Source organism: Rhinoraja longicauda, chromosome 9, assembly GCF_053455715.1.
Source record: "Rhinoraja longicauda isolate Sanriku21f chromosome 9, sRhiLon1.1, whole genome shotgun sequence".
NCBI lineage: Eukaryota > Metazoa > Chordata > Chondrichthyes > Rajiformes > Arhynchobatidae > Rhinoraja > Rhinoraja longicauda.
In genome coordinates, this window is record NC_135961.1 from 16,319,682 (window position 1) to 16,343,445 (window position 23,764).

The following is a 23,764-nucleotide window of genomic DNA, read 5'->3' on the forward strand; positions in this document are numbered from 1 at the left end:
ATCAAGTATACAGATAGCAGAAAGAGGAAGCAAGCCAGAATGCATTGGAACTATTTTAAAATAAGCTTGCATTAAAACGTGCTAAAATGCCTCAACGTCCTCCTTTTAAAAAAAAATGAGTAGTTGGTATTTCTATCTGATGGCTACGTACCCCACATTTTAAATTAGATACATTATTTTTGGGTAAAAAGCTGTATCAGGCACAGAATTGGCCTTCAGATTTAGAGCTGGTTGAACGGTAAGAGAAAACTGTGCGCTTGAGCAGCCTGTCATAAATGGCATTGTGACAACTTTTCCTGTCGATTATTCGGCGGAATGCTGAAGATGCATTGCACGGAAGAACGAACTTGCCTTTTTTTTTTAAACTTGGCATAGACGTGTCATGACGCATGTCCTTTTTTGGGCTTGAAAGGCCAAGCTGTTAGTCCTCTTCTTGCTCAGCTCGTTGGTTGTCAAGGAAACATATTTGGAGCAGCTTTCATCCGGGAACCTTGGCGTCCTGGTGGCGAGCTGAGTCGCTTTTCGCTCAGCTCCGGGGGGGGAAAATGGAAGAGTGGGTTGTGGAAGGGATTGCTGGGTTCCTCAGCAGTCCGTGTTGGATTATTCCAGTGACTGATTTTATCGAACAGAATTGTGCAGGTAAACGGTCAATTTGATATTTATCCCGTTCCGTTTATGTTTTGCCTGAATTCTCAGAGATTGGTCATGCAACAGAATTTTAGGCCTTCTGTGATTTGACAACACTTATGTGACTCGGTATTAATATACCCATTTTATCGCTCTTTTATTGTAACCTCACCTGTTTGCTGACTCCTGAAAATAGGCTGCAGATGCCGGAGCGATATGGTTGAAGGATGTAAATGCAGTGTTTATTAGACACGAATGTGTCAATGCTTATTTCTTTCTATTTCAGTTTTTGACGATGAAGAAGAAAACAAGTTATCTTATACGGAAATCCATCATGATTACAAGAATTTGGTGAGTTATTTTGGCTAACAAAATCTAATTCTGTCACTCGTTAGAATATTTGATGTCATTTACATTGAAAAAATATTTGATCTGTTTAATGCATTGGTGCAGACACATGATGCTGCAGTAATAAAGATGACTTGCGTACTGATGGTAAACAAAAGATAATTTTCACTAATTCTTTCGTATATTTTTTTCCAAGTTTATTTTGTCTTTTTTGTTGTTTTATTTTCTTTGATTCTTTAAAATGTTCACCCCTCATCTTGTTCTTGAGATTTCTGTTATGTTTTTTTCAACATCATTCTGACTGGATTGCAAGTTGCCTACATTGCCCACATGACAATTGATATAGTAATCAAATTCTCTTTATGTATTATTCCGTCCACCCCCCCCCCACATATCCAGTTCTCAAAAAAACCCTTGCCCCTTTTTTCTGCACATCCCTCTACAATCTTGTGTCTCAGTTAACATCATGTTAACAATTTCAATTATATTTGAACATCTCATAATTTTTCCATGATCTAGTCTGAACCAGCTTTCATCAAATATGAAAATAATATATTTTGTTACATTGGCCATGATGCAGTGTATGCCCCTGTCCCTTGTGACCTGTTTGTGACATAATTGACCAAGCCACTACTTTTTGTTTCATCACTTCAGTGATTGGTTAAATGGGACTGTCCTTGGAAGGCTCCATCCATTTTTCTCAAATTGTAGTAAATCTCCTGAAGTGGCTTTCTCAAGCTCCCAAACTGTTCTAATTATTTTCTTCCACGGTCTATCTCTAAACTATGTGCTAGATTTGGTAATCCCATACTGAAGTTACACCAGTTAGTGTTTTTAATGGTCCTACCATTAATTGTCCTGTGTGTCCAGCATTTTGTTTTGGAGAAGCAGAAATTTATTTAATTATTGGTATCTTGTTTATTTTTCACCCCAGCATTGGTGGTTGTACTTTCAGTTCCCCGGGTCAAAATTCTGGATTATCCTCTTGGAATCTGTGTATCTATCGCCTTTAAGTTATACTAGACCAAGTGGACTCGTTGGGCCCAAACCTGCATTGGTGCAGCACCCTCTCCTCCCCTCTCCCCTCCCTCCCTCTCCCCTCTCCTCCCCTCTCCCCTCCCTCCCCCTCTCCCCTCCCCTCTCCCCTCCCTCCCCCTCTCCCCTCCCCTCTCCCCTCCCTCCCCCTCTCCCCTCCCTCTCCCCTCCCTCCCCCTCTCCCCTCCCTCCCCCTCTTCCCTCCCCCTCTTCCCTCCCTTCCCCTCTCTTCCCCTCTCCCCTCCCTTCCCCCCTCCCTCCACCCCCCTCCCTCCCTAGGAGATAGATTTAAACCTTAAAATGTGAATAACTAAAAATATAACACCAATTTCAATGAAACTTCTTCCATTAGCACCAAAGGGACGACGGTGAATAGGGTGGGCCTAAAATTGTCGCACTATCGTGTACCGTTTTGGCTGTAGTTCAGGAATAAACAAACAAACAAACGAGAGTTTATTTTATGACCTACCGACCTTGATCCCCTGTTTCAAATTAGATTGTTGGCAAACTCTAATAGTAAATGGTTCCAATAAAATCCGTTTTTCTTGGTCCCATTGCCAATTTGGGTAAGAGGGAATTGAGGTTTACTCTTACTCATGAATGAGATGGAAACATTGAGTGGAACATACAAATGTCATAAAAATCTAACTAAGCAGTCAATTTCTACAGAAAGGAGTTTCTTTAGGATTGCTTGCTCATTATATCCATTTCTTGTTGTTATTTCAGGTTTTCATAATATGATTTTTTTGCCACCTTATTTGCACTGAAATTTTTGTTGACTGTCCTGTCAAGATTAATCTGTTACTTATTTTCATGACATCGGTGTTATTTGCATGAAACCATGCTTGGTTGTTGGAGACATTCTGATAATCATCTGTATTACCTAAAGTTTACTAATTTATCTGTAGCAGGGGATATTTCAGTGATTTGTTATTTTCTAAATATTTTTGTTACTGGAACTAATATAAAAACACTGTTAGTACCCTGCAGGTAGTGTTGGAGAAAGTGAAACAAAATTACTATATCAGGTCTGTGACCCCTGTCATAATATTTTCTTTGTTTTTCAAATCGTCAGCATTTTTTCTTTCTACTACAGCTAAGATTTATCTTAAAAATAGAGGGTTCTTTAGTTTCTGAATTGAATATTCAAAACATGCATGAATGACTCTTGCTTTAACAATACATATATTGTTCTGTTCGTGCCTTGTTTAATGTTAACGTACTTAAAATCTGTGAGCAGATATTTCATGAGAGCCATAAACTTTGTTATTCTGCTACTTAAGTAATAATTTTCCATTGAAACATTCTGCTCGATTGTGACATAAGAGTAAATAGTTAATGACATCAGCTCGAGTAGTTTGATAGCCATAGTAATTCTACAGTGGGGGAAAAAAAGGCACAAAGTGTTGGAGTAACTAAGCGGGTCAGGCAGTATCTCTGAGGAACGTGTTTACGTGACGTTTCAGGTCAAAACTTCCCCTATCCATTTTCTCCAGAGATGCTGTGTGACCCGCTGAGTTACTTCAGCACTTTGTGTCTTTTTTTGTATACCAGCATCTGCAATTCCTTGTTTCTAAATCTGACAATGAGCTTGTTGAGTTTTCTACTAAAAGATTGTGAAATTCATTTTGCGACATTCTACGTTTGCCTCTCATGGGATGGTCATTGTTGCAATAACCTTTTGAGGCCACGCAGAAATCTTGTTAGCCTTGCTCTAAAGACCATTACATGAAATGGGGTGTGATTAAGTTACGGGTAATGGAAACTAAGTTCTTACCTACAAAGTGCCTTCTGACCTGTTATCTTGACAATCTGAGGCAGTTTGGGACAGTTGAATAAATTTCAAGTCAAGTCTACTTTATTTGTCACATACACATACAAGATGTGCAGTGAAATGAAAGTGGCAATGCCTGCGGATTCTGTTAAAACTACAAAACAGAATAGAATTAAAATAAAATAAAAAGACATAACACAAAAAATAAATTAACACAGTAAATTAGTCCCTGGTGATATAAGAGTTGACAGTCCTGATGGCCTGTGGGAAGAAAATCCAGCTCATCCTCTGTTTTCACAGCGTGACAGCGGAGGCGTTTGCCTGACTGTAGTAGCTGGAACAGTCCGTTGCTGGGGTGGTAGGGGTCCCCCGTAATGTTGCTGGCTCTGGATCTGCACCTCCTGATGTATAGGTCCTGCAGGGGGGTGAGTGTAATTCCCATAGTGCGTTCAGCCGAACGCACTACTCTCCGCAGAGCCTTCCTGTCCTGGGCAGAGCTGTTCCCAAACCAGATTGAGATGTTGCCGGACAAGATGCTTTCTACTGTCCCAGAGTAGAAGCACTGAAGGATCCTCAGAGAGACTCTGAATTTCCTCAACTGTCTGAGGTGGTAAAGGCGCTGCCTTGCCTTACTCACCAGTGCGCAATGTGTGTTGTCCATGTCAGATCCTCTGTGATGTGGACTCCCAGGTATTTAAAGCTGCTCACCCTATCCACAGTAATCCCATTTATCTCCAGTGGCGTGTACGTCCTCGGATGTTGAGCCCTTCTAAAGTCCACAATCAGCTCCTTAGTTTTTGTGACATTCAAGAGGAGGCTGTTGTCCTGACACCAGAGTGTCAGATCAACCACCTCCTCCCGGTAGGCCTTCTCATCGTTATCGGAGATCAGGCCCACCGTCACAGTGTCATCAGCAAACCTGATGATGGAGTTGGAGCTGAACCTGGCCACACAGTCATGTGTGTATAGGGAGTACAGTAGGGGGCTAAGCATGCAACCCTGGGGGGATCCTGTGTTCAGGGTTAGGGGGTTAGATGTATGTCAATTTGTATATAATTAACTTAAAATTAACTAATTAAACACATAAGTGGTTTAGTTAATGATGCAAAGGAGGCAGTCGGGTCCATGCAAGAATCCAGTCGAGCAATCCCATCATTTCCCCCCCCCCCCCCCCCCTCTCTCCCCCAATCTTGCAACACATGATTTTTTTCTCTCTCTCTTGCCTATCTTCTCTTTTTATCTACATCATGGTTTAACTTGCATTGGCAGTTAATTTACCAGCATATCTGGAATGCAGGAGGAAATCCACAAGGACAGAGGCAGCTGGGGTTAGGATTGAATCTGGGCCTTGGAGCTACGAGATAATAATGCTAATTTTAGTCTATGTCACCATGCCATCCAACTCAATTCCACCCAATTCACCAAGCCCATTCAAATGAATGGCACCACCCTAGATATGCCAACTATACCTGGAGTAAAGTCGATAACTCAGATAGGAAATGTATCCCGATATGAAATATATCCAGATATATTCAGTACTTTACTAAACCATTTGGTTATACAGTGACTTAGCTATGCAGTGAGATATGCCTGCACTTGACCTTTGACATGCTTTGTGGTTCAGTGTGAAGGTCTGAAAATCTAGAATGCCTTGACGTATCTATTGAATCTAGCTGGTTATCCATGGAATTGCTATCTATCAGTGCCATGTAGCCATGTAACTCATGCATAGTTCCCTTTGCCGATTAATTTAGTATTTTTTCCCAAGATGCTGTGTAGAGGAGCATTCTTCATATTACCCATGCAATATTTTTTAAACACCATTGAAAGTCCTAAAGTTTGTTATCAAATTTGTAAAACAAGGCAGTCTTGACTCGTTTCTGTCAATGCCCAGTTTTACTGCAACCAAATATGGCTTCTACTAAGCCTTTTTGAATGGCAAATATTCAACATGTTCCACATGAAATACTTTAATTATGTTGTATGTAAGTGCTACATTACATTTATGAAACTTGTTACTTGGCTGCAATTAAAACACATGAAACTTCACTGGTTTCTTTTAACACCTTGTTGGAAGAGGACGCTCTGTTCTATCTTGCTTTGATTATTTATGTACTGATTGCCTGGTGATAAATTCGAGAAACTATCTGCTCAGATCGAATTGAAAGCTTCTTGAAAGTGTTGACATATAGATATTATTTCAATAACAAGGCTGAGCCCCATTTTAAAAAAAAAACAGTTTTACAAGTATTTATATTATTTGACTTGAATGACCTAATTTTAGCTCTACCATGTTATGTGAAATAATGCCAGTTTTAATTTATTCATTAAGATTATGTATTAGGAAGTAGAGGCATTGGTGTGCTTTCTTAGCAATGGGTTCAATGTGGTTCATCTTAGACAAATTGCTGATGATATTTATTCCTAGGAACCTGAAACTTTCGACAATTTTTACTTCGGAACCATCGATGTATATTGGGGTATGTGTACTGTTCCACTTCCTAATGTCAATCACAATTTCCTTTGTCTTGCTGATGTTGAGGGAGAGGTTGGTCTCTTGGCACCAAGTTGCAAGATTCTCAATCTCCTTCTGTACTCCGCATCATTATTTGATATCCAGCCTATGGCCGTGTTGTCCACAAACTTATAGATTGTGTTATATTGGTATTTGGCTACACAATTGTGTGTGTAAAGAGTATAGTAGGGGACTGAGAACACATCCTTGCAGGGCATCAGTGTTAAGGATTATCGTGGAGGATGATTTGTCCCCTATCCTCCCTGAATGTGGTTTGTTGGTCAGGAAGTCAAAGATCCAATTGCAGAGGTGAGTGCTGACTCCAAGAACCATGAGTTTGAAGATGAGCTTGGTTGGGATTATGGTTTTGAAAGCAGAGCTGTAGTCTATGAATAAGAGACTGATGGAGCATTGGTGAACAAAACACAACAGCTGGTAGACCATCTGCACCCCTGCCATTAATAGTGTAGAAACGTTGCAGACAAGGGGGGCTTATGATTGGCTCGGGGAGGGGGCAGTGATGCAGTCTGCTCTGATAAGAAATGCCATAAAAGATGGTGTCAGGCGTTCTTTCGAGGAGAGAGCCCCAACCTTGGACCGTGTCACGAACAGTGCCAGGTGATCAAGAACATGAACATCCTGCGGAGTGCTCTGCTATGTCCTCTGGGTTTACAAGTGCGTACGGGGATATACGGGGATACGTGAGTGTACGTGCCTTATTTAGTAGTGTAATAAAATACCTAATGAATCAAACTCTGTTGTCTGAATCCGGTGATTTATTGAACACATGTAGATGTCCTTATCCAGGTGTTCCAGGAATGAGTGTACGGCCAGGGAGATGGCATCAGCCATGGACCTGTTGCTGCAATAGGCAAACTGCAGTGGATCAGGGCTGCTTGGTAGGCTGGATTTAATGTGTATCATAACCAGCTTCCCAAAGCATACATGTGCCATAACCAGCCTCTTGAATGCCAATGCCAACTTGTTTAAACTAAATCTTTCCTTCATGCTCTTTGAAATGGTACCTTTCATTAGGTGCTGCTCCCTTTTTCGAAAGTGCTATCTTTCAATATTACCACCTACTTTTGTTTTCCTTATTTACCACTTTACATTTCCATTTTGCATTCCTGCTCACATCCTTGAGTATTCCTCAATTGTTAAATTTGTGACTATCTGGTAACTTTTGATGCTTCCAATCAAGTTCTTACTGCTTTTGCAATACATTTGCTCTAACCAAATTCTGTGATTTGTGATCCTTTAGGGAGATTCTACCAGGAAATCTTTCAGGTTAAAATGTCTACACTACTAATACTGCACTGCACGCTGAATAGTCCATGAGCACTTTAGATTTTTTACTTTCCGTGAGATAGGGACCAAGTGGTCATGATGTGAACATGAGCAGTGAAGAGGCTTGTGTTTGCATGCGACCTGCTTCCACGTATTGACAGATTTATTCTCCAGCACAAAACTGTAAAGGTGTGTGGGAATTCTCAGAGGTGAGCTTGCAGGTGGCATAATTTATTTGTCTATCTGCACAAGAAACATCCACGACTCCGCAAATATTACCAGCAATGCTACCTGTGATTACGTGCAATGCATGTGAAACATTCACTGCCTAAGGTTCCATTTCTTATGCATGTCTCCTGATGAGTGTTTCAATCCCCATGGCCTTTGTACAAGCCTAAACAAAAATCCTCTTATTCTGGATTACCGATTGCCTTGCGATGACATGGTACTAGAGCAATGTTTTTTTTCTCAATTTAAAAAAAAAAATGTATTGTCAATATAGGATACAGTACTGTATGTTACCAGATCACTTCATTTATGTACAATATTCCAATTATATCTATATTTAATTTTATTTATGTAATTTCCTTGACCAAGCAGTCTGAGGTTTTTAATGTGTTCTAGTGCTAGCTTCTGTGCAAAGATAGTAAGGCCTTAAACTACGATCTTTTCCCGCAGGTCTTTTGTGATGGTGCACCAAATTTCTGTGTTTATGAGCAGGTGGTCATGAGCAGGTGGTCCATGCTTTTATGAATGTACAAATCTGCAATATTTAATTCTGAATAGTTAGTTGCACTAAAGACCAGTAAGATTTCAGAGCGGCTCGGTGGCGCTGCGGTGAAGTTGCTGCCTTACAGCGCTAGTAGGCCCGGGTTCGATCCTGACCACGGGTGCTGTCTGTACGGAGTTTGTACATTCTCCCCGTGTGGATTTTCTCTGAGATCTCCGATTTCCTCCCACATTCCAAAGACATACAGATTTGTAGGTTAATTGGCTTGGTATAAGTGTAGTGCCTAGTGTGTGTAGGATAGTGGTAATGTGAGGGGATCACTGGTCGGTGCGGACTCGGTGGGCCGAAGGGCCTGTTTCCGCACTGTATCTCTAAACTAAACTAAACCAAATTCCAAAAGTCTGACTGTCTTTCCACAAGTTAATGTTTTGCAGCAACAGTTGATATTAGTCCCTGGGAGCAGCCTTGAAGTATTCTATTATTTAGTTGTATATACTAATGCATCTTCCAGGCAGTAAGATGGTACTGAATGATCCAACCAAAAGGAATACTACACAGCAGCATAGCCAGATCCATCCTTCGCAGCAGGGGAATCTCAGGCTGGAGTGACATAATCTATGCACTGCTGGAAGTTCCAACCAGAAGGTAGCAACGTAATCAATGCACAGGGAGGCTATGACTTGGGTATAACGAAAACTGAAATGCCGGAAGGTCTCAGCCAGTCAATCATCATCTGTGGAAACAGAAACCAGTTAACATTTCGGTTTAAACCAGCATCTGCAGTTTCTCCTTACACATTTCGTCTTCTCTACTACAAAATATCCTCAAGGTATATCTACTTTGAAGAAGTTCTCCTCCTCTCTCCGATAAGAGTTCTGCAACATCCTCTATATCTCTCGTTTCCTTTACCAGTCTGAAGAAGGGTCTCGACCCCATACGTCACCCACTCCTTCTCTCCAGAGATGCTGCCTGTCCCACTGTTACTCCAACTTTTTGTGTCTATCTTCGGTTTAAACCAGCATCTGCAGTTCCCTCTTACACATTCTTATTCAACTGCTGATTCCTTTATCCAACCTTATTCTGGAGATTGACAGAATATTCCACATGTGGACCTAACCAATCCAACTAAGCGAGTGTCAATTCGTTACTCCCTTTTTATGTTTTTTCTACTTTGAAGTACAGGTGCACCACTGATTTTTCCAGCACCCTTGTTTCCAGAGCCTTGCTGGATTTTCTGTTTTGCTGGACCTACAGAGGTCACGTCATGTTCTCTTACTCTCTCCTTCCTTTCCTCACTCTCGGCCGCCTTCCCAACTTCAGAAACTTGCAGCTAAGCTAACGGCAGAGGAAGTGACAGCGATATGGAATCAAAAACCAAGTGTGTGCACATTGAAAGGAGAAAGAGTGACGAGGTTTGTGGCAAGATAGACTTGTAATCCTTGATCGCGTCAGGAAAAACCAAGGAGAGGAGATTGGAGATCTCCAGCTCCAAATTTTTTAAAATAATCAGCCTCTGCCTTTCTAATTTGTGCCAGCTTTAACAGTTTAATTGTTTTTCCTGTAAACATTTTAAGCTCCCCGCATCTTTTCCAAGTTTAGTAAGGTAGTAAGTAAAGTAAAGTAAGGTAGTAAGTAAAGAAGCGAAAACGATCAACCCAGAGATCGAGAGGCAGCTGTGGACAAGCAGGATGTGTGCAGAGAGCGCATATAGTCTACATTTAATTTAAAAGACAACCCTTGGCTGGAGACTGAGCCCTGGGCCATGCTGGAATAAACAGTGAAGCTCTGAGGCAGGTATCCAACATTTATCTAACTTTAGGAGTGGGGTTAGGGGACGGGGGACATGGGATGGGGGGGGGGGGGGGAGGTGGCCATGGTAATATCTATCCTATCTTATTCATTGCTCTGTTTTCTAGATAAGAGTCAAGAAACTCAAAGTCTTTGGTTAGGCTGCATTTGGAGTATTGTGTGCAGTTCTGGTCACCCTGTTATAGGAAGGATTTGGAGGCTTTTGGAGAAGGTGCAAAACAGGTTTACAAGAATGCTGCCTGGATTAGGTAGTAGTATCTAGAAGGAGAGGTTGGACAGACTTGGATTGTTTTCTCTGTAACACTGGAGTTCGAGAGAAGACCTGACAGAAATATATAAAATTATTAGAGGCATGGATAAGGTCATTCTTCCAGGGTGGAAATGTCAAAGACATAGCTTTACGTGGCAAAGTTGAAAGGAGATATGTGGAGCAATTTTTTTTTCACACAGTGGGTCCTTGGAACATGCTGTCGGGGGTGGTGGTGGAGGCAATACTGTACCAATAAAGGCACTTAAGAGGCTTGTAGTAGGTGCAGAGAATGGAGGGTTATGGAACATGTGCCGGCAGATTACATTATTTTATTTTGCTGTCATGTTTGGCACAGACTGGACCAAAGGACCTGCTCATGTGCTGTACTTTTCTATGCTCTGTGTTCCTTTGGTTGCATGTAATAATACTCTGAAATTACCCAAAGCATTAAAAAATATCTTTAAATTTTAAATTATTTGTTTTACTATAATTTGGGAATGATGTCATGGTCAGGTATTTCCTGTCCCTTAAAAAAGTCTAAAAATGCTGCACGTTATGTGGTGACCAATTTGTATTTGCAAAATGGTCTGAATTTGAAATAGATTTTAAAGAATTGAAAACTTCAGAAAGGTTTAAAATAACAGCTGGATAATAAATATAAGTTCAATTGTCTCTTTCAGGTGATTCTCACTTTTATGAATAATTAGTTCATGTTCCTTTGCTTTAGGTTGAACAATTGTTAGAGAGCTATGTCCAAGATGTTGGGATCCAGGAGGACCAGTTTTTAGAAGCCTGCAATTCTCCACTTGCACAGTCTGAGTCATTTCGGGTAAAGAAGCACATTTTTTGACCACTGTCATTTGAGTTGAAAATTACTTAGTAATATTTTGTGATACTGTATTTTGACTGAATTGGAGAGAACAAAAATAAGGCTTTTACATTTTTGCTCATCCCTTATCCAATTCATGTTCCAATTATTTAGATGTTATTCCATGTGAAAGATATCTGATATTTTTGGCTGATTGCCATCCAATCCCACTCATAGTGAGCTTGTACTCCTTTTATCGTGGTCTCTTGCCCATTCTCAAATTCTATTGCAAAGCTGTACCTTTAGCATCAAAGTCTTAAGCTGGAATTCCTTCCATAGACCTCTGCATTTTCAGTTTTTAGATATTTCTTAAAACCTACCTCGCTTGCTTGCTGTCAAATTTTGTTTAAAAGTTCTACTTTAGAGACACTTGGAACAGTTTGTTACATTTGCATATAAATGGTGTGTTATATTAATATGTCAATGTATCTGAATCTTTGAAAATGTATAATTGATTTTTAATTCTGACTTTTGACATCGAGTGGAATGAAGTAATATTTTTCAGAAATTGCATTGAATAATAATTAATGGTCAAAAATATTATAGACACAAAGTGCTAGAGGACCTCAGCAGGTCAGGCAGTATCTCTGGAGAAAAGGAACAGGTGAAAAATTTGGGTCAGAATCCTTCTTCAGACAGTCTGAAGAAGGGTTCCATCCCAAAATGTCACCTGCTGCCAGATCTGCTGAGTTGCTCCAGCATTTTGTTTCCATCTTTGGTATAAATAAGCATCTGCAGTTCCTTCTTACACAAATATTATTTCCAGTGATGTATTATAAAGATTTGTTTAGCTCTAATAGTAGCTCTGTATTGTATTAGAGAGGTGCATCCATGGATTTGCAACGTATATTGTTCTTGTGGCAGGGAATGTTTTAATTATTTCCTTCAGCCACTAAATTCTGTACATTGAATCCATCAGAATCATTTATAATTACAATACCCAATAAAACTCCAGATAAGCTCCAGGTTGGTATGAAATATTTTAATGTATTTCAAATCATGGAGGTTGTTATTTACATTTCTCAGGATAGAGTAGTAACATTTATATTGTATGTGTGCACTGATTCTCATATTTAAACATTAAACAGTGGCTATTATGATCTGTTAAGTCTTGTAATCTTGGTTCTCTAAACTTGTTTCTTGCCTGGTTCCCTTATTCTCTAGCAATCATAAACCCAAACTCTTCAATGTCTGAGCATCCACAGACTACGAAAAAATACCCCACCCAAAAAAAATCTTTGTTATCAGTCCTAAAACACCATCTTTTATCTCGAGCCCCTATTTCTGAGCTTTCCAGCTGTAGGCTATTCTCTCAATTTCCCATATATCTTTAAGATGACAGTTCATTTTCTGAAACTCCGGTGAGTAAAATCTATTCTTCTTTAAGCTTTCATCAAAATTAACCTTCTCATTCCTAAAGCGAATAAATCCACAACGTCAGAGCAAATATATTCTCCCCTTCCGATGCAAAGCTAAGGTCACATTCAGTATTCCATGTGAGATCTCAAAAAAAGCCATTTACAATTGCAACAAGATTTTCTGTTTTGTGTACTAGCCAGCTTGCATTTAAGGCAAGTATACTATTGTCTTCCAACTTGAAGGCTCTGCCTACCTAATTACACTCTTGTATTTCTTAAATCAGCCACACTTTCTACAATTCTTCTCATTCTTTTTTTTGCAGTTACATTTAGCTAATTTCTGCCGTTGTGGCATCTGTGGTTTTTCATTAAACGTGGCATCCTGGTAGGATCCCTTTGCCCTTTTGTTAGCCGACAACCTCTTACTGGTGATCCAGGTAGTAATGGTCTCAATTGACACACCTGAACTATTTAATAGCTTAAATCCTGAACTTTTTTTATCCAGCTCTGATTTATGCATCTTCAAGCAACCTTGATGAGATTTGTCATTGTTGAAAGTTGTGTTATTTTACTCCAAGGATATAATTCTAAATTTATAGTTGTTTTTATTAGCAATTTGTTTGCATTATCTTTATGCCCTAGGAATACGAAATGGGTGCTGACCCAGATCTAGTCCTTTTTTGAACAGCCACTACATTAGGCTCAGGCCAGGGGTAATGAACCAAGTTATAATTTAATTTAACGATAAAATGACTGACCTCATTTCATGTATTTCAAATCATGGAGGTTATTTAATTTAATGACACAATTTATGTGCATAAATTTAATGATAAAATCATTAATTTAATGATAAAATGACTGACCTATTTACATTTAAGTGACCTGAACATGTGTTTGGATAGTGTAAATGAAAGTAAATTAAAATGAAAGTTAGAATTACAGTATTTATAGGGCAAGATTAAGTGAACTCAGGACAGTAGCCGACTTCCAACATCACTGAAAAGTGGGAATGCTGGTGAATTAACATGAGTGGCTGGTGAGTCTGGAAGGTGTCCTGAAGCTTTCTAGGACATTTGGATTAGGATTCCCCATTCATTGCAAGATCAACTAATTGTGTTCAGTAGGTCTCGCTTGACAATTGGTTGGATCGTGAACATCCCTTGGAAGAGACCTCTAGAGGTATGCTGGTATGAATTGTATGCACAGTGAGGAATTTGCAAGCATTTGAGGCTCATTGGAAGATCTGGGTCAATATGACTGCCATAATCAAACAATCAAATTCACCAAATTAATTTGATAAATGTAAAACTGGTTGTGTTGGTTCTGGTAAGGCAATTGTAAGACAAAAATGAAGTGTGCATCTTTGGTGTCATAAGCCAAGGAACACAGTTAGGAGGGATGTAACGGCGTTCACACTGGGATCACAATTCTGCTCTCTGATCAACTGCTCTGCCCAAAAGGTGCCCTTGACTTTTGAAGTATGTTTTTGTTACAGCCTATTCCATGAAGGCTGCAATACATGTAAGCGGTTGCAAGAAACTAATCAACTCCAAAATAAAAAAAATGCCAGTCCTGAAATTCAAACAAAAGCAAAAAATTCTGTCTGACTTGCTGAGTTTTTTCCACATCAGCAAGAAGATAAATGGTTGTTGTTTCACTGCGATTTTTAACGAAAGATAGCAGACCCAAAATGTCTCTTTCCACAGATGTTGCCTGGATGTGGTGTATTCCAAAGTCTAACCACTAATTTGCAGAAAATATATTTTCTTGCATTCTGGTCCTTTCGCCAATTGCCTTTTTTTTTACCTCTATTTATTGACGCTTAAGTCCTTAGAAATTATCTATTCCTTCTAAATTATTTATAATTTATAACACTATCAAATCTTCACTTTGCCTTCTCCTTTTTAAGGAGTTCAGCCCATCTGTATTTCATCGCACTTCTGAATTGTGCCTAGTTAATACGATTATGTGGATTAGGAGCAGGAAATCGAAAAGTGATTCATTTGTTGCAGAACACCCAGTCTCCCACTTCATTTTGTAAATATAGTGGTTAACTGCCTGCTGCCCTGGATATGAAATTGTCATCTATATTCTTATGGAAAGTATGTTTGGAAGAAAGACTGGAAAGAAATACAGTGAACTTTGAGACTCTCCTCAAATGGCAGGATAACACTGGAATTGGTTATCTACACTCTTTTCCAAGGGAAGTACACTGATGCAGCAGGTCCTGGAAGATGGTCAACTTCATGAATGATGTCCTCTGGATTATCTGAAATTTGCAGCTCTTCCAGCACAAGGAGCTACCCCCAATTGAATGTTACAGATTGACATAATATAAGGTCTGGTATAACATACTGCGGGGTACACTGGAGCTTGGTGTAGCTTCTGCAAAGGCTCTATAGGAAAAGGCCACAGTGTAAGGTCATGCTGTCATTATACAATAATGGCTGAATTGGGCTTAATTAAAATCTATCGACTATTTGCTCAAGGAATGTATGTAAAGGAAAAATTATATTACACTCAAGTAATATAAATAGTGTTAAGACATACTGAGATTGGCAACATGTACTATATTATGAATAAAGTGTATTTTAGGGAAAAAATTATAACTGATTTGAATCTTGGGCAAAGATTTATTCTGATCGTTAACTAAATTTTGGTCACTACTTTCGCTTCAATATGTTTACATAAACCTGAAGTGGAGAGGCAATGTACACATGGGTGAAAACAGGGAATCCGAGTAAAGCATGCTGAGTGAAAACTCTGTCTTCCAAGCACTAGGGGCAATTGGGAGGTGAGTGAATTGACTAGCTGTCTTTGGGGTAAGAAGAAGACAGCGCAGTGTTGAAAGGAGAAGTCTAGCCTCAAATGAAGTGAGGGTGATATTCTGGCCAGAATTGGAGGTAATAGCCCAGAACGGGGGAAAATCTCATGCTTCTAATGAGGCACACTTTTTAAACAAAAAGATACTTGTCTTCCAAGGCTCTGCAAGTCGTGTATCAGATTTCTCTCTCTATTCTAATCCTGGCATATATTTAAGTCAAGACTCTGTTTCCTTCCTCTACAAGATGCGACTAGCCGCTTAAAGGAATAAGTTAATAAAGGAATAATAGCAGGGTGAAAAGGAAGCAAGATTGATGGAGGCAAGTGATTTTCTCTGCCTGTCGATTATCTCCCATTCTGACCAGTCATTCTTGGAGCTTCATTTCTGAAGTTGATGACCGTTAAAATCAGTCCTTCATAATTCAGAATTATAGGATGATAATGGAGAATGGACTTGAGAATGGAAAAATAATTTTCCTTTTAAAATCAGCTCTGTTTTCAGTATTTGTTAGTCTTGTAAAACCATTTGTTTCAATGAGAATAGCTTTGAGATATTAGTCAGCTTAACTCTAACTTAAGTTACTGTTAAACGGTTCAATAAACTATGTCGCTGTTCTTTAACAAATGTGAATGTTTGTTTGTCTTGAGTTTTCAAATTGAGCTTTTTTTTTAAAATAGCCTGTCTTCCAACCAGTAGTAGCTGCAGACGATTTTCAAGTCTTTAAGTCATTGATGTTGCAGAAAAATGTAGAATTGCAATTACAAGCACTTCGAATGATTCAAGAGAGAAATGGTAAGAAGAATACTAAGTTACATAGTATTATTATGGTTGCTATTAAATTTCTGCTGATGTGTACATCAGTGACACTGAGCAACTAACTGCTGGTCTTGATAGCAGAGTTTTACCAAAAAATTACTTGGTTTAAAAAATTGCAGTTGTATTGTAAGAAACCTTCATAATCACATTACGAAAGTTTGATGATTGCATTTTAGTTGATATTATAACTTTTAATTTGGCCCCATAGTAATAGTCTGTTAGCAGATTTCTTTCACTATTCTACTTTATATTTGTTTTAAAACTTTCCAATTTTGTATCATTAATAGGCTATGTTCCAGAGGATGTTTTTTGTAGCTTTATTGAATCAGTTTATCATTCTAATTAGATCTCACAATTAGGATAAAATTAAACTGTGTAACCCATTCTTAACATGTAATCCTATAAAACTTGGTATCATTCTGGAAAATACGCCCTGCATCTCTTCCAGGAACATTTACTGAACTAACCAAATTTGAGATCTGCAGTCAGGATGTGGTCTGCAAAGGCCCTATTACTGTTTAAACATAAATTCCTCCCCTTTTACATTCTCAATGTGTTGAAATAAACATCCACATTCCAATAGCTTTTAAGAATAAGTTTGCGTTTGCACAATAACTTTTAATGATCTGTGAACTAGTGCAACCAATTGTACACCTCAACAATTTGTAGGCCTTTGTCATTGGAAAAATATTCAGATTTTTTCCCTTGTTAATCTACAGTGAAAGAGGTTGTACTTCTCTATAATAGATGCCATCTACTCCAGCTGTGTCCACACACTGTTATGACTAATTATATTGCTGTGAAATACTTTCAAACATTTTATTTGATAGATCAATTTATGTAAATACAAGTTGATTTTAGTATGTAACTTGTGTATCATCATAATTTTGGAATCATAAGGGCATAAGTGATTGAATCAGAATTAGGCCATTCGGCCCATCAAGTCTGCTCTGTCATTTGATCATGGTTGATCTATCTCTCCTCCTAACCCCATTCTCCTGCCTTCTCCCCATAACCGCTGACACCTGTACTAATCAAGAATGTAAATCTTTCATTCCTTTACCCAGTCATTGATATAGGTGGTGTTGCTGCGACCCAGCCCTGACATCTGACCTATACCATTTATGATAGTCACAGTGCTTTCTCCTTGCTCCTTGCTTTTTTTTCTAATGCTCTTGGTGTCATTGAAACAGGCCCTTTGGCTTGATTCATCCACTGCCCACTGAGATGCTGAGGCGCTAAGGTGCAGGTCAGGCCACAATTGCAGTATTGTGAGCAATTTTGGGCACCATATCTGAGGATGTGCTGGCTCTGGAGAGGGTCCAGAGGAGGTTTACAAGAATAATAATCCCAGGAATTAGTGGGTTAACATTTGATGTGTAGGAAAATAACTGCAGATGCTGGTACAAATCGAAGGTATCACAAAATGCTGGAGTAACTCAGCAGGTCAGGCAGCATCTCTGGAGAGAAGGAATGGGTGACGTTTCGGATTGAGACCCTTCTTCAGACTGATGTCAGGGGGGGCAGGACATAGAAAGGATATAGGTGGAGACAAGAAGACAGTGGGAGAACTGGGAAGGGGGAGGGGAAGAGAGGGACAGAGGAGCTATCTAAAGTTAGAGAAGTCAATCTTCATACCGCTGGGCTGTAAGCTGCCCAAGTGAAATATGAGGTGCTGGTCCTCCAATTTGCAGTGGGCCTCACTATGACACTGGAGGAGGCCCATAACAGAAAGGTCAGACTGGGAGGGGTTGAAATGCTCAGCCACTGGGAGATCAGGTTGGTTAAGGTGGACTGAGCGAAGGTGTTGAGCGAAACGATCGCCGAGCCTGCGTTTGGTCGCGCTGATATAGAGAAGTTGACATCTGGAACAGTGGATACAATAGATGAGGTTGGAGGAGGTGCAGGTGAACCTCTACCTCACCTGGAAAGACTGTTTGAGTCATTGGATGGAGGTAAAAGGTCCACTCATCCCTTCCTACCCAAACCACCCCCTCCACAGGCACTTTCCCCTGCAACCGCAGGAGATGCAACACCTGTCCCTTTACCTCCCCACTCGACTCCATCCAAGGACCCTTCTCCCACTGTCTTCCTGTCTCCACCTATATCCTTTCTTTGTCCCGCCCCCCCTGACATCAGTCTGAAGAAGGGTCTCGACCCGAAACGTCACCCATTCCTTCTCTCCAGAGATGCTGCCTGACCCGCTGAGTTACTCCAACATTTTGTGATACCTTCGGGTTAACATATGATGAGCATTTGACGGCACTGGGCCTGTACTCGCTGGAATTTAGAAGAATGAGGGGGGACCGCATTGAAATGTACAGAATAGTGAAAGGCTTGGATAGAGTGGATGTGGAGAGGATGTTTCCTCTAGTGCGAGAGTCTAGGACTAGAGATCTTAGCCTATGAATTAAAGGACGTTCCTTTGGGAAAGAGATGAGGAAAAATCTCTTTAGTCTGAAGGTGGTGAATCTGTGGAATTCTTTGCCTTGTATGGAATTTCTTTGAACTGGGATATAAATTGCTTTCTGACAGTGATATTGTGTGTACATGCGTACAGACAGCAATGTTGATTGAAAGGAAAGGATGGAAAACCTGATACTATAGTATCGAGTTTCTTGCTGTGCGACCATCAATACCTTTGAGACACAAAGTAGAGTACCAAGATGCTATTTTAGTTTAGTTTAGAGATACAGCGCGGAACATGTCCTTCGTCCCAATGGGTCCGCGCCGACTAGCAATCCCCGCATATTTACACTATCCACACACTGGGGACAATTTCTACTTTTACCAAGCCAATTTACCTACATACCTGTATGTCTTTGGAGTGTGGGAGAAAACCGAAGATCTCAGAGAAAACCCAGGCAGGTCACGGGGAGAATGTCCAAACTCTGTACAGACAGCATCCATAGTCGTGATCGAACCCGGGTCTCCGGCGCTGTAAGGCAGCAGCTCTACCACTGTGTCACCTTAAATGAAATTAATTAAAAAAATAAATACATTTCTTAAATTAAATCAATTTCCGCAAATTCTGTAGACAATGTAGAACAGAACAAGAACAGGCCCTTCAGCTCACAATGTCCCTGCTGTACATGATGATAAGTTAAACTAAGCTCATGCCTGCACATGATCGATATCCCTCCACTCCATGTGCCTATCTAACTGTCTCATAAATGCCACTATCATGTCTGGCTCCACCAGCCCTGGCCGCGTGTTCCAGGCACCCTCCACTCTGTGTTTGAAACTTGCCGTATAAGAGAAAAGACCAACCAATGAAGCATGAGTAACTATTATTTAATCAAACGATTAAATATTTTTATAAACAAAGTCCTGTACAATGCTTTTGATGCTGTTTGATGTGTTTTGCATGACCCTGTGTATTTTCAATACATAATCAAGAGTCAGCTATGAAGCACATCCAATGCCTGCCCATAATTCTTACAAGGAAACAAAGTAACATTTCAAAAGGTCATAAGTGACAGGAGCAGAATTAGGCCATTCAGCCCATCAAGTCTGCTCCGCCATTCAATCATGGCTGATCTATCTCCCTCCTAATCCCATTCTTCTGCCTTCTCTCCATAACCCCTTACTAATCAAGAATCTATCCATAGCAATTTGAAAAGCGCTATATAAATAAAATGCATTATTATTATTATTATTATCTCTGCATAAAAATATCGATTGACTTGACCTCGACAGCCTTCTTTGGCAAAGAATTCCACAGATTCACCACCCTTTGACTGAAAAAATTCTTCCTCATCTTCCTAGAGGAGCTTCCTTTAATTCTGAGACTTTGACCACGAGTCCTGGACTCTTCCACTAGTGGAAACATCCTCTCCACATCTACACTATCCAAGCCTTTCACTATTCAGCAAGTATGAATGTCCCCCTTCATCCTTCTAAACTCCAGCGTGTACAGGCCCAGTGCCGTCAAACACTCATCATATGTTAAGCCACTCATTCCTGGGACCATTCTTGTAAACCGCCTCTGGACCTTCTCCAGAGGACCCCCCCTTAGAGAGCCTCAGCATTACATCCCTGTTTTTGTATTCAGGCCCTTTTGAAATAAATGCTTTCTTTGTAGAAATAGCCGTCAAACTGGATATGCTTTCCATGTTGTTTTATTTACTTTTGATAAAAGAACCGCAGTTAACTTATTTAAAAATTGTTACGACAACTATTTATAAGACTTGGTGCAATCAACATATTCACATTGTTTAATCAGAATTTGATACATCTACTATAAGTGTCTTGACAAATAAGATGATCACAGGTTTGCCAATTACATGATGGAGGGTATTGTTTAAAAAAAATGTGATATGATATATACTTCCAGTAATGGGCTCATGCCTATAGAATATAAACATAGCACAAAAAGTAAGGAAATTTGTGTTTGGTAGATTATTTATTTGTTGTAACAATGCTTCTTGGCAATAAATCTTATACCGTTGGAAAGCCTGTTTATTTCCCTTTTAAATGGTGCCACATTTGTAAGGAACATGCATTTGTGGGATGAACAGCAGAGCTGAGTATATGGGTTGCGCCCATGAAAAATTTGCCAAATCTTCTCTGCCAATGCCAAACAGCTTATTCTGCTGTTGCTATTGACTCTTGTTTTGAGCTTCTGGTACCCCCAGGTGCTGACAATCAGGTGCCTGATAGAGTAACATCTTTTGGTGGAGGCAGTGTGATGGTGTGGGGCGGCATCTCCCTCACTGGAAAAACGAGGCTTGTCATCATTGGAGGCAATCTCAATGCAGAGAGATATCGAGATGAGATTCTGCAACCAGTGGCAATCCCATATCTCCACAGTCTGGGATCGAACTCTATCCTCCAAGATGACAATGCTCTCCCCCACAGAGCAGGGTTTCTCAGAGACTACCTCCAGAATTTGGGAGTGGAGAGGATGGAATGGCCTGCCAGCAGTCCTGACCTCAACCCCATTGAACACTTGTGGGATCAGCTTGGGCGTGCTGTTCGTGCCAGAGTGACCAACACAACCACGTTGGCTGACTTGCGACAAATGCTGGTTGAAGAATGGGATGCCATCCCACAACAGTGTGTGACCAGGCTGGTGACCAGCATGAGGAGGAGGTGCCAGGCTGTTGTGGCTGTGTATGATTCTTCCACACGCTACTGAAGCTCCTGTTTATTAAATGAATAAATTGTTAAATTGCCAATATGTCTTGTTTCTTCAGACTTCAATCGTCCATTCCACCAAACAACACCGAACAAGAGTCAATGGCAGAATAAGCTGTTTGGCATTGGCAGAGATTTGGCAGATTTTTCATGGGCGTAACCCACATACTCAGCTCTGCTGCTCATCCCACAAATGCATGTTCCTTACAAATGTGGCACCATTTAAAAGGGAAATAAACAGGCTTTCCAACGGTATAAGATTTATTGCCAAGAAGCATTGATACAACTAAGAAATAATCTACCAAACACAAATTTCCTTACTTTTTGTGCTATGTTTATATTTAAAATATAAACTGCTAGAAACAGCACTATAGATGAAATTGCAAAAGTGTACATTGTTTGGTTTGAAAAATATATATAATACTGCACAAAAATATGACGTCGTAGAAAAAGCATGGTGCTTTTAATAGTTACTAGACCAAGTGGGCCCAAACCTCTCCTGCATTGGTGCAGCACCCTCTCCTCCCCCCTCCACCTCCCCCCTCGCTTCCCCTCCCTTCCCCCCCACTCCATCTCCCTCAACCCCCCTTATCCTCCTCCCTCCCCCTCCATCCCCCCCCCCCCCCCCCCCCCCCCCCTCCCTCCCTCCCCTCTTCCTCCCTAGGAGATAGATTTAAACTTTAAAATGTGAATAACTAAAATTATAACCGATTTCAATGAAATTTCTTCCATTAGCACCAAAGGGACACCGGTGAGTAAGGTGGGCCTAAGATTGTTGCGCTATCGTGTACTGTTTTGGCTGTAGTTCAGGCAAACAAACAATCAAATGAGAGTTTTAGTAATTAGATTTAAGATTGTTCCTATGTTAACAAACCAGAGACTTTGTGGGGTTACCAATGTGTTTCGATGTGAAATATTATGAACCTTAAATGATATGGAAAATTACTTTGGACATTGTGGAGCATAGTTGCACACAATTTGTTATCTACCAAAAGTAAAAATAAACAAGTATCTATGATCAGCACTCATAAAATATTTTTGTTTTAAAATGAAATTAATCACAAACGAACTCTAGCTAGAAACAAAATAGCATGTATTTAAAGCTGTTTTAACCCACTTGTGTGAAAACCAAATGAAAATTTCACTAGAGAGAAAGACATTTGATCTGTTGTGGCAAAGCTAACATTTTGCTTGGCTAATCTTAAATTAGCGTACCTCCTTTTCTATCCACTTACACTTGTGCATCGCATCTTGTTTCAAATATTTATTTCCTGAGGCAGTCCAACTTCTGTTTTGGAAATACGAGTTTTTATTCCTTTTTCCACCACCCACCCCCCCACCACCACCACCATCAATGAATAAATCTTATCTTGTGGTGATTGTGAAACTGCTAATTATTGTACAACATGTTCAGTTTATTAAGCTTCTAATCTGCTGTTGAAAACTAAAACAAAGGAAATAAAAATATAAATTGCTGGAGATTCTCGGAGGGTATTTTGCAGGTACATAAATATAATTCATGTTTCAAGACAATAACATTTTTCCATCAGAACATCAACAAAGGCACTGTAAAAAAAAGTTTTTTCCTTGGCAGGAGTTCTCCCTGAATGTTTGACAGATGGAGAGGATAAGATCAGTGAACTGGAGCAACAGGAACTTAGAATATTGAGAGAGGTGCTAAGGTGAGTAAATGTGTTGGAATGTATTTCTGCTTCTGACCATTTATATAAAGCTAAGCAGTGATTGAACTATTATTATCAATTGTACGTTAGATTGTATCACTCTTTCAGACTGATTGTAGTAGAGGGTAGAAAGCTGGGGGGGGGGGGGGGGGGGGGGGGTGAGGGATGACTAGCAGGTGCTTGGACAAAGGCCAGGGTGAAAAGACAATAAATAGAAGGCTGCTGGATCTCCTGATTGCTAACCTTTTTTACTCCCCTTCCCACCTTCCTGTCCTAGGCCTAATGCTAGATTGTAACTGATTTTTGCATCCTTGCGCACTTGACCTGACTCTTTTAGCCAGTTGATTTCAAGGTATTATGACCACTTTTTAAAATCCTTTCATTGATTTGCTAAAATACTTGCTAAAATAACTCCAAATTCCTTCTGTTATTCAGCGATAGTCTATTTTGCTGTAACTGGCCTTTAAAAAAAATTTCATGCTTTTTATCATCTCTTTAGACAGTCTAAAGATGAATACGATCAGGAGATGGCAAAACGATGTGCTACAGAAACCGGAGCTAAAGGTGGAACATTAATACAAAGTGACTTGGAGAAAGCAATTGTGGAAAATGCAGACAAAGAGACAGCACGACTATCCAGACAACACCAACAAGGAAAGGAGAATTTAGAACGGGTAATAAAATTACTTACACAATCGTACT

At 40.0% G+C, this 23,764-nt stretch overlaps 1 protein-coding gene across 3 annotated transcripts in view; it reads left to right on the plus strand.

Annotated features, from left to right (window-relative positions):
• Nucleotides 1–478: 478 nt before the first annotated feature.
• The window catches only part of cfap36 (cilia and flagella associated protein 36), a 49,681-nt gene continuing 26,395 nt past the window's right edge, over nucleotides 479–23,764 (plus strand). Inside the window, exons 1-6 of one of the 3 annotated variants that reach the window (XM_078404870.1) lie at nucleotides 480–639; nucleotides 914–978; nucleotides 11,103–11,204; nucleotides 16,103–16,217; nucleotides 22,975–23,062; nucleotides 23,562–23,736. In XM_078404870.1, coding sequence (XP_078260996.1) covers nucleotides 546–639; nucleotides 914–978; nucleotides 11,103–11,204; nucleotides 16,103–16,217; nucleotides 22,975–23,062; nucleotides 23,562–23,736 — 639 coding nt within the window. In that variant the 5' untranslated portion in view covers nucleotides 480–545. Of the gene's footprint in view, nucleotides 640–913; nucleotides 979–11,102; nucleotides 11,205–16,102; nucleotides 16,218–22,974; nucleotides 23,063–23,561; nucleotides 23,737–23,764 lie in introns of all 3 variants that reach the window. The other 2 variants (XM_078404871.1, XM_078404872.1) reach the window with 2 other exon arrangements.